Below are 12,070 nucleotides of genomic sequence, written 5' to 3' on the forward strand. Positions count from 1 at the left end.
CTGAATAAATTCACTCCTGAGAAATGGCATTAGCTGGGTTTACAAAACACCAGATAATTAATTTTGCAAAGGGAACACAGAAAACTGCAATAAATCAGTATCATAAGATCAAAAGTTAATCTAATCAACAAGAAGGTCAATCTATAATGGATTAAATGTACCACAGAAACAGAGAATTGCCATGATCTTTGACTGACAGTTTGTAAGAAAGAAATTTATACTTTTAGTATTAACAGAACCACTGTAATAATAACAGGAGTATCTTATTGTAGTAGGTCTGCAGAGTTTACAAGCAGGAAAGATTAGACAATGCAACAGAACAAAAAAAAAAACAAAAAAACAAGTCAATTTTACGTAAAACTGAAAGAGTGGCCTTATCCTGCTCATAGAGAATCCCTCCTTTGGAGCCAGGGATTGAGTCTAGGCTCAGTCCTGTATTATGAGGCTATAATGCTTTCTTTTTTCTGAGAAAAAATCTGGAGGTTTGGCAATTCTGAAGCAGCATGTATTGATTACTCAAAACATTTCCATTAACAAATATATTTCAGGGTTGTTCCTAGAAGCAGTTATGCTTATTAGCACAACCTTCTCCTGTGGAAGGGTAGGACCCCTTTTCAAGGAACAAGCTGAAGGAGTGCCAATTCAACTGCTGAACACTTCCTTTTCCATCAGCTCCTGCTGATATGGAGGGTGGGTTCACAGGTCACACCTCCTTCCTAACCACATCTAACACCACATAATGGGGCCATCCAGCTTCCAGTTATTGATTAGAGAAGCCAGTGGATGACTGAATTTCTGTTAGGGAAGCAGACAGTACTCAAAAGGAAATCAGTAACAAAAAACTTTTGAAAGGCCTTACTGAGGAAAACAGAAATTATACTATGCTTGTTAGATATAACCTTTACTACACACTCTGTTATCTGAAAACGAAACTGACTGCAGGTTGGCAAAAAAAGGGAAAAGACTCAAAGTCCTGGTTTTCTAGATACAGGAAAGCCTGTCTCCAGCCACCTCCTTTCTGTCTGGAATGAAGCAGTGAGCCACTGTGGATTGAAACACCAGAAAACAGTTATAAAGCAAATCAAAGTACACAAAACCTACCTACCTGTATCATGTTTCCAGCAGTTGCAAATTTGTGGTTTAATTTAACCGCAGTACTTTGAAGGAAAAGAAAATGCATGACCACAGATTATCCTAAAGTTACTCTCATGACAAAGTTCTGCCATCCTGGCATAAAGCAGTTTTAGCATCCTGAACAAGGCCTCAGAGGCAGTGTTTGCAAGGTCACCAGGACACCACTGGGAGCTGTGTCAGAGTGCAGGTTAAATGCACACATTTTGCCCTGGAATCTGACACACCCCACATGGAGCAGTGACTGTGGATTCAGATGCAACATCCAACCCAGATCAAAATAGATGCAATCTGGTTTTTCAGAGAAATATTTATGAAAAAGCACTGACAAATACCAGGAACCTCCATGCCTATCTGAGGCTCTAGAAGATGCACAGAAGACTGTCAGTCTGCCTAAGCTCAAGACAGGAGCCAAATCTACCCAAATTTCCTAAATCATTTTAAAGCAAGTATCAACCAGGCCTCCACCCTTTTTGTTACTATCAAAATTTTAGAAATCTTTCACTTTATAAAAACAAAGAAGAAGAACAAGTCTTTCCTGCTGATTTTAAACTAAACCAGAAAATATACAGTTTGCTTCAATATTAAGTATCAGGTCAATAGTCTTAATTATCCAGGGCTCACACAGCATGATAATTCACTTTCACATAAGAACAACAGTTGATATCAGAAAAACTCCTAAGTAAGGTATTTGTTTACTATTAAACCTCCTGGCAAGAGGTTTGTGGTAACCCACCTTTCTGCTTCTCACTAGCCTACCCAATTTTGCTGGGAACTTTCCCCCCAAGGTGGGAGGTGCATCTGGATGAAAGTTTTTCCAAACATTTATTGCACATGGGGACACTTTTCCCAACACAACTCAACTCTGCTCATTGCAGGGTATTGTGGAAAGAGGGACTGGGACCCACTTTTGGCTCCTTACTCTTCATCCTGCTGGTAGAGTGTTTCTGCTGCAAGCAGTCTCACCCCAGCTCCTGGAGGTGGAGGAGGGATGAGATGTAACAGACAGGAGCTGTAGCAGAGGACTAGGCTAAGCAGGTGACACGAACCACAGCTCAAGACTGACTCAGGCCAGCACTTCATTTTTTTTGGAATCTCAAATTCAGGACTGTGATAACACTAGTGTATTGGTTTATTTTTCCTTGCTCCAAATTGTCTGCAGAAATGAGCACTGGAAGAACTCAGCACTGCACAGAGACCATCCCAAACTACGGAATAACCTGCACCACTGCTTTTTCAGTCTTTCCAGATTTTATTTCAGAATATAGCAAATGTTATTGGGCAGATTCCGTCTACTCCGGAACCTTTTTACCCAACTTCTCGGGAAGTCACTTTCTGCCTTCAGTAAAACTTAAAAGCAAACAAGAAAACTGAGCCAAACCCTAAGGGCTCATTAAATGCTGCCCTTGAGGGAGTGGGAGAGAAAAGATCAAGGGTACAGCTACTGCTTTAGGTAAATCCAGCCCTACAGTATTATCAGCAGCCTGACATAAGGTCAAGGCCCAACAGCAGGTCTGAGAGCAGGAGGAGGAAGGAGTTTGTTTGCTGCCTACATTTGCTGCTTGTAGCAGCTGCTCCTTCCTTTAGCAGAGGGCAGCGGGCGGCTGGGAAAGGTCTGAGGATCATGCTAGAGATCACAGCCTGCCTGCTGGACCACAGAGCAGCTCCCAGAAACTGGAACAAAACCCAGCTGATTGCTGAGGAAAGTGCAGCAGCTCTATTCAGCACTGCACAGATTCATAAATGCTAAGCAAAGCGGAACTGATATCTGCTTGCTCTCCATATGTGCAAGCATGTCAGAATTGCTCAGGAGCTGGCAAACAACTTCACATGGCATAATGTTAACCTTCCTGTTCCTCTAAAGGAAGAATACTGCCATATGGTCAAAATCTTTAAAATTAATCCCATTTTCTTCTCAAATAGTTTGATGGGATATAATATGTAGATGTTGTAAGTGAAAGGGTTTCATTCCCCCAGATAAATTATGTTCTGCAGATACAGCCCCAGGTATGTTACTTTAAAATCATGTACACTCATCATTCAGCAGTAGGTGCTCCTCACCACAACAGACCAGCTGCTGAAAAGTAATAGACTTAAAACATGATTAGCTGTCCTAGCCCTTTGTGCTGTAAAGTCTGAATACTGTGCTCTTACATTCACACAGGAAGTCTTGCCACAAAGCAGGATCTGGTCAATAGCTGCTCTTTCCCTTTACCACGAACACTATTTACCATTGCTGATGCATGGTTCAGTTGTCTCAAATAATTTTGTCAGTAGGCATTTAGCCTTGAGATTCTCCCCACCCTATCAAAACAGACATGTCATCTCTCTTCAAAACAACTACAAGATAGAAGCTTAAGTGGCACTGTTCAAAATATAGAGGGTAGCACCCATTTATTTCCTGTTTGTGGTTAAAAGCTGATACCAAACCTGGAAGCAGCTGCTTCTTTTTACCATTTGCATTTACCCATGCTTACAGTAGGTTGTACAAAATGCATCAGTGACTCATTTGTATGCTAGAAGTTTTTAAGTACCTACACAAAATAGAAAATATCAGTGTTGGACTGTGGGCATGCAATGCTCTTAATTGTTCATCAGATAATGTAATTCTATCAATTACTGGAGTGGAACTGCTCTGCACAGTTGCTCCTAAAGACAATTATATCTTGTATCTTCAAATGTATATTCTTAATTAACAATTAGCAACAGAGCCATCACAGTTCAACATGACTTGCTCCACATATACAAAGAGCATTGATTTATATAGAACAGGAAGCAAGCAGACAAGGGACAGTCCTTGGAAATTTCAACAAGGTGAATAAAAATAACAAAGCAACACTTCCAGCTTCCTCCACAGATCTGGGATAAATTGTATTCAGTCTTGTGTGATGGAGAAGATGAGCCAATTAAAAATTTTGTGGTAAAACCTTGGCTTGGATGAACTCATGGCAAAACTCCCACCCAGAAGGCCAAGATTTAATTCATGAAGCCTGACACTTGGGATACAGATTCTGCATTCAACAGGAAGGTGCTGGCAAAAAGGAAACTTTTTTTGGAGGACCACACCATGCCTTAGCTAGGTTCTTCTAGCTAATATACAGGCAGCATTTCAGAGCCAGTAGTTATGTCAAGAAAGACAAGAGGATTTTAGGTGTACTCTCCAAACATACCCATAAATAATGTTTTCCGCTAATGAAGAATAGCACACCACGTGACACAGTCCACACTCAAGAACAGGCATGTTTAATCAACAATAGTCAAAGGCCTGCACAGACAAAATGTTAAAGTGGTGAAAGGGAAGAGGAAAAGCTTTTGGTGTTTGAAGAAACTACTTAACATCAGTTAATCTTTGGCACAAAGCTTTGAGTACAGAAGGTTAAATGTGAGATAATTTGCTTCCTCAGTGTTGGTTATCTGCCCTTTACATGCCTTTTATTTGTATTAAGTTGATAGCCAAATAGATATCTCAGATACATCAAAGTTCTTATGAGAAGGAAGGGGAAATGAGCAATTATCAAGTTTTTGTCAGACTTTTTTTTGCCCCAACAATGACTTTACACAAGACTTTGAGCATAAATGGCTTTAGAAAAGCATTCTATTATTTAGAACTGAGAACTCAGCTGTAAGAGGACATGACTATTTCACATTTGTCAATGAGATGGAGGAAGTAACTCAAAGCACACTTGAAGAGGGGAACTTTTAAAACAAGAGCCTGCACAGGAAAACATGTCAGAATAATCTAACTCTCTTTGCAAATGCCCCCATTTAGGCATATACTGACAACATGGTTTGGAGTATGCTGGTGTATAAGGATATTAATCAGAATATCTCTGGATCTTTAACCACTTCACTGATTACATGTACACAAAGAATGTTTAGGCAGCATAGCTCAAACTTCACAAAACAGACTTGAACTATGAACTTCATGAGAAAAAATATTAAGGGGAAAACTACTCAAAACCAGGAAAAGTCTTTTAAAGACTGCTTGTGCACTTGGGCTTAAATTCCACTGAGAACACATGGACCACTGAGGGCATCTGTCATCTACAGCCCTAGGCAAATATCTGAATCAGTTACTGTTGGGTAAACTTCCTTCTGTGAAGAAAAGGAAAACATTCATGGATTAAAAAAGAGGTACAACCAACAGCATGGCTATTTTTGCTTCCAGATCTCAAAAAGTGTGACAATGAGAATACAGCAGGTCCTGAAAGACAAATGACTAGTGGAAAAAAACCACATCCCATATAAAGTGTGCAACATCATGCTCCTCTCCTGGCCTCAAGCAGTGTACAGTGTTGTCTCTGCTGCTGCTAGCCCCTCCCCTCCAGCTGAAGCTGCCTGACTGTTCATAATCTATTCCAATGCAAAAGTTAAACCATTTTCAGTAATGGCTCAATTCCTGTTCTACTTCTCACTAAAATACATGGGCTCGTGTACTGTCACACACTGGGCATTTAACTCTGGGCACAGTACTGAGGAGGAGGTAAGCTCCATCAGAAGATGGGAACTTAAAATTCCTTCAGCTAAATGCACACAAACCTACCTGGTTATAGCTTTCTACCTCCAGAATAAGTTTCTCAGTCTGGAAAGTTAAGCCATAAGTTAAACATTAATGGCTGCTGTCAACTTCCATTCTATACTCTATATAAGAAAGCTTCCCACTCACATTTAACATTTTTACTCTATATTTAAAAAGGAAAATACTCAAACATCATGTCATTTCATATTTGTATGCCAAACACAAATACAAGCTGAAGTTTCATCATTTGCTCTTCACAGACCAGCTCAAACTTAACCACCTAGAGCACAGCTGCTGTTTCATCACCCAGCTCTATCTCAACAGCATCCAGGGTATCCACTGACAGGACTGGAACAGACTATGCAATGTGTTATCTTCAAACTAGTGAGAGCAAAACCAACCAGTAAATTGTGGGGGCATTGATGTAGCAACAGAGAAAAAGCCTGTCAACTTCAAGGGCCAGCTACAGCCCACTGCTGAGTGACACAGCCCTGTGCTCTGGCAGCCACTGTTTTCCACCGACTCAGGCCAGGGGAACTTCAGATGCACCTGATGATGCTGATTATCTCACTGGGTGGGTTTGCTAGATAAATGGTGAACCAAACCCACAAAAGGCACTGGGTGGGTTGTACTGCCTGCTCTGCATCTGTGGGTGAGCAGCTGCACAGTCCCACCTCTACTGCTCCATGTGAGACTGAACACAAGGTGCTGGTGAGATCACAGGCTCAGCAGCACTCAGCCCAGACATACAATGCCCTCATTTTTTCTTCAACATAAGCAATCATGCCAGACTCCTTTACTTGCTGTCAAGCAATAAATGGAGGTGTCATTAAAGCATCTGACAGTAATACTCGTATCTGTGTAGTCTGACAATTAATGTAGTCCTGCTGTCAGTAACATCCTTATCTGCAATAAAATTTATGAAGCCATAACCTCACTCCTGAACATACAAAGCACCTTTATAAGACAGTAAGAATTGCCAATGTTGTAAAACCATAAAACTAGATTCAAAGTCTCAAGCTAAACACACTGGAAACTGTGATGAAGTTATACAACACTAACGCTTACATACTGATTTTTTAAAGTATACAGGAACTCATACAAATGAGGTACCAACCATGCTGAACAAAATTTTAATCTCCTCTCATTAAACTTCAGATAGCTCAAAATATCAGTTCTTGCATCACAAATGTTATTATCTATAATTTCAAATCAGTCTTTCTGTTCTCAAAAATGACGTACCATGTCCCAAAAGCGGGCCACAAGAAACACAGCATCCAATATCACTAATTTTTGAACAATCCATTGTTTTTAAGGTGGCTTTCAGTTTCTGACTGTGCTGGCTGCTCTGCTTAAAACCTGGGTATTTTTAGACTTCACACATGGTAAAGTTAAGTCCCTCATAGGTTTATTATTCTTACCCAGTTTCTTTCATATCATGGCCTAATGTATTAGAAATAATTAGAAACCTGGTCTCCTTTTTCCTTTTTACTTTCTCAGTCTGACTGCATAACCCCAAGCAAGTCACATTCTTTCTGACATTTACTCTCACTGTATTCAAAGTGTGGGAGTGACAATACCTTACCTCAATAGAGTGCTGTGATGCATAGCTAAATAGCCATGAAGTGATCTACAACATGGAAAAATAGTACAACAGCCCCTGGTTGACAAAAGCAGAAAATGCAGGAGTTTCCTGGCCTACAGCTCAATGTTTAATCCACTAGATTGTATTGGAAAAACTACTAGAATGATAAAACTTAGTTCCCACATTAAGACTGCCTTTGTACTAGTATTTGCATGATTCACTGCAAATGTTAACTATTAAAAATTTCTTAAACTATTTTCTTTAAAATTGAAGGAAAACTGAGTAGCATTGTAAAAATACTCATTGTTAACACAAGAATTATATTTTCCCTTACAAATCATGAAGCGCTTAGGACAACTGAGACACTGCAAATGTAAAAGGTACAAACAAAAAAAATTCATTTGGCTATCTTCACTTGCATAAGAATTCATACAAAATATTTACAAATATGTTTCCACAATTACAGAAAACCAGGCCCTCTTGCAGTTTCAGCATAAAGACCAAGGAACATTTAAATAAATGGGTAAAATTAGAGCATAATGTAAATCATATTTACACTACTTGTAATAAATGCTTATTATGGAGCCCAGAAACAGCTTTTAAGAGTTGGGCTCTAGTGAGGATGCAAACAGAAGTGACAAACTGCACAATTATGAAAAGAGAACATGCTTCCAGCAAATCCTGTGCCCCTCATCACTCATAGCTAGAGCTGTCTGGACTTTACATTAGCACTGCTGCCCTAGAAAGCACGCTGGTCTAACAAGCTTCCACAAATTCACTCTGTATAAATATTGTAACAAAACAAACAATGCAGAAGCTTATCTAAATATTGGCTTTCTTCAACTGATAAATTACAAAGGGAAAGTTTTCATATCCTACAGGAAATAAACACAATCTATTGTTCTAAAGGCACTGTCATAAGAGGCTTTGGGGTAAGAAGACAGGGACACACCAGGGTAAACAGAATAGATCTCATAGTTAAAAGCCTGTTAAAAAGCCTTTCCATCACCAGTGACACTGAAATGTGGCATTAAAGAGGATCAATATTTTACAAGAGAATGTCACAGACTGAAGAGGCTGTCCTGAGGCTTTCTTTGTATCACAGGCACAAGAGGATATTATTCCTCTCCCCAAACAAAAAGAAGACCTAATCTTGCATGTATTTTCACATATGCTTCACCATGCATGACAGCACTGTATGTTGGAATGTGTGTGCATTTTAAGTGTCATTTTCCAACCTGGTATATGTGCAGACTAGCACACAGACTGAAAAGCCAAGACATTGTGTCCAACCCTACCATACAATAGTATCTAAGAGGCATATCCCCTTGCATTTATCTGAGACTTTTGCACAGGCCAGATATTCATGTCTCCTCCTAAACAAATATTGTGGTTCAAAAGTGATCTGTAATATATACTTACAGGAGGGAAAAAAAAAGTGACTGGCACAGTATCCTGCTATATCATTTGATTTCTTGCTTTGTTATAAATACTGTTTTCGCAAGACCTAATGTCATAACAGAAAATAGAAATCTACTTCAAAAGAGGAAAAGTACAGAAAAAGGAGTCACACTGTGTAGAAAAAATTGCAAAGTACCAAATCCTAAGTGTAATTTAGGGTTGAAGTAATACAATTATCAGATTCCCATTGTATGGAAGAGGGCCTAGAGATCTGGCAAGGAATGTTTTTCACATTTAAGATGTACTTGCTGCCATTCTTGTGGCAACCTGCCTACATAATTATTTTAAGGAGTACCTGCAGATACTATTTTTAAGATGTCTCCACTCCCTAAGGAATCAACTGTTATTTATAGGGCCTGAAGTTATTTGATACTTGAGATAAACACACCCTCCTTGTATCAGACCAGTTTACATTTTTTTCATTATTTCTGTAGGCAGAATCCTAATCCCCAGTGATTTATGCACTTGTAATCCACCCTACAATTATCACCAAAACCCAAACCATACTAGTGGGCAATGCTTCCTTTTTGTAGGGAAGCAACATATCTGTCCCAGAGCTATGAAACCCATGAAACTGCCATGGCCTGGTTACACATACTCTTTGCCAAGGTAATTTTTTAACAATCTCACCTGTACTTCTGAATCAGCATCAACATGCTGGAGTTGAAACCAGGTGTCTCTGTTATGATACTTCTGCAGATCTTCTTTCTGTATAGCTACCTTTCCTGAAATAAAACAAACCAGAAGCAAGAGTTTATGATATGCTGTAGCTCTACCAAGATATATTTCCATCAAAACCAAGTTGCAAAGCAATGATTTAGGGCCTGTCCTATTCAAGAAAGGCTTTAGAGCAAGGAAAGATTCTTTTGGGGAATACTTCTTTACACAATACATAATGATGAGCACAATACTGATGGATCATACAATTCTGATGAGCATCTTTTCCCACTCCATTTTGTGAATGACTTGAAAATTCCTGAAGTCCTACTCACCTAACAGAGTGAAGCACTGGACACTATGGACAAGCTTGTAAATATGCTTACAACAAAAACATCATTATTACTTCTCTGACATGCAATTAAACTTGTGGGAAGAAAAGCTTGGAAAACGCTGCAGAGATTTTTTTGTGGCTGATGCCCGTAACAATCCCAAATTAACTGTGCCCAGCCTATGTTATTGCCAACAATAATTCAGGATGAGGCATTTCATGGTATAGTTTTGTAGGAGAAGGGAAACAACTAGAGATGTCAAATCACAGCAGATTCCCACATTTGCATTTTGGGGCCCTGTCAACCCCTCTCTCTCACTCATATCTTTCAGACTTGGCATTATGCAAGCCAGAGCCACCCAAGGGTTATCTCTGACTCTAGAGAAAAGCCAGGGGAGAAAACCCACACCAAAACACTGGAAAGTTTTAACTCTTACATTTTTATACCCCTCTTGCCACTATCTGTTTTGGTCGGTACAGTAACAGCACCCAGCTCCACGCTGTGTACTAAGAGCCTGCATGACTGCAAAGGGTCAATGCAGAAATTGCTGTCCTGCCCAATCTCTCTCAGGCAGTAAGTAAAGCACTCTCTGAGGAGCAGTGAAACTTCTTCCAAGCTTCTTTCTTTGTATACACAAAGCTGAGTGCGGCATGACCGAGGAGCACGTGATGCTCAGAAAGCTGCTTTGGGTTGGGTGGCTCCCCAGGCACTGAGCAAAGCAGCATGTTTGAAGGGAAGGAATCCAGGGCAGTCAGAGACATTGACAAGGCTCGAGGAAGCTGGGGTTTGGCAATGTGGTTGGGTAGGTTTCTGCTGCTAAAGTGAGTTGCTCACATACAGTTTGCAACCACTGCTTTGTCATAAAAACACAGACTTTAACCAAATGTTGTTAGATAAAATTCACCAATGGATATATTTTTCTGGGAAAAAGAGTACCAAGGCGACCTAAATTCATGCAGTTTGGCCAGATGTCAGTAATACATTACCCCAGCAAATGTTAACAGAACACATTTACAAAGGGAAAAAAAAGCAAGAACACATGATCAAAGATTACAAAGGTGGCAAACACAAAGCACCTCCCTTCAGAAATCTAAAAGCTTACAGAAGTCTTAGCAGCAAGTTATTACACACCAGCATTCCCTCAATTTATGGCCTTTTCCTTTAGCTGGATGGCTACACCCAGCCCTCCTGTTTGCTGGGCTATACCCCATACCATGTTGCAGCTGCATTCTTCTGTCACCTCAGGCTGTTTCTGATGACAGTTTCCAGATTTCCAGTTCCAGTTTCTAAACTACCCTGCCATTCTTCCACAACTGCCGTCCATAGTATCTGGCAGGATTTCTACTCTAGTTTCTTTTTCAGAACTTCTGACCCATTACTTCTAAGTCTTGTTCATTCTGTCCTCAGTACCATCCTCTCACTGCTTGGCCTATAGAGATTATCAGATCCATCTCCTGTCAAACATTTAACTAGAAAATAACAAGGGAGACTCTTTATTGGATATGCAGAGCAAGCCACTTGAAACTTCTTAGAAATGCAGTAATTAAATTACACAAATCTGCAAAATAATATGGCAGGAAGGGTAAATAAGACATCTGAACTGTGCTGAACAGAAGACACCAAGTTATTCTGCTGAGAATCCATGGGATGACAGCTGTGTTTTTTCAAGCTTCTACTTTTATTCTCCAACCACAGTGGTTTGTGGGGAACCTAGTTTCTCTAAAACACTTGGAGACGAATACATTGAAATGCATGACCTTCCACTAATTGCTTTGGACCTCATTTGAAATTGTTTACTTTCACTGCTTGCTACCCTCACTCTACCCTTTAATCTCCTACAGAAATCCTCCACTCAACTGCAGATTGCACACACTTGGCAAACACTGTCACCTGCCATCATCTCATTCACAGCCACCTCCCTGTAAGGAGTGCCCTGCAGAAAACTCAAGGATTCTTTCCCAACATCTGCATCTGCACGTGGCATAAATGGGGTGATCACTGCCCCTTCCTTCAGCAGGGAGTTCCACTGCTCTCTGCATCAAGGATGGCAGGGTAACCCAGGTGGGTCTGGCCACAAAGTCGGTACATGATCATGATAGCAGCACCAAGTGTTCATAGGCAATGGCACGTGCCTCCAGCTCTGAGGGAGTTAACATGGTGATACAACTGTTTTGATTAGGAAACTGTTTGAACAGCACTGTTTGCTCTGCACACAAGCAAGTTTTATTAATGACTGAAACTTACTGACTGGGCTGGCTATTATCCAGGGGTTTTCATTGCATACCAAATGATCCACAAAGAAGAAAAATCTACTAGGAAAAAAGAAGAGGGTGGCAGTAAAAAGAAGGCCTACAGCTTGGCCAGTCTAAACATATACAAAGATAT

The 12,070-nt window shown here is 40.2% G+C and overlaps 1 protein-coding gene across 3 annotated transcripts in view; it reads right to left on the minus strand.

The window, feature by feature from the left end:
• RASA3 (RAS p21 protein activator 3) overlaps nt 1–12,070 on the minus strand; it is a 130,188-nt gene that overhangs the window by 59,727 nt on the left and 58,391 nt on the right. For all 3 annotated transcript variants that reach the window (XM_030954049.1, XM_030954040.1, XM_030954058.1), the window contains exon 4: nt 9,327–9,421. In XM_030954049.1, coding sequence (XP_030809909.1) covers nt 9,327–9,421 — 95 coding nt within the window. The remainder of the gene's footprint in view (nt 1–9,326; nt 9,422–12,070) is intronic.

Source organism: Camarhynchus parvulus, chromosome 1 (assembly GCF_901933205.1).
Source record: "Camarhynchus parvulus chromosome 1, STF_HiC, whole genome shotgun sequence".
Taxonomy (NCBI): domain Eukaryota; kingdom Metazoa; phylum Chordata; class Aves; order Passeriformes; family Thraupidae; genus Camarhynchus; species Camarhynchus parvulus.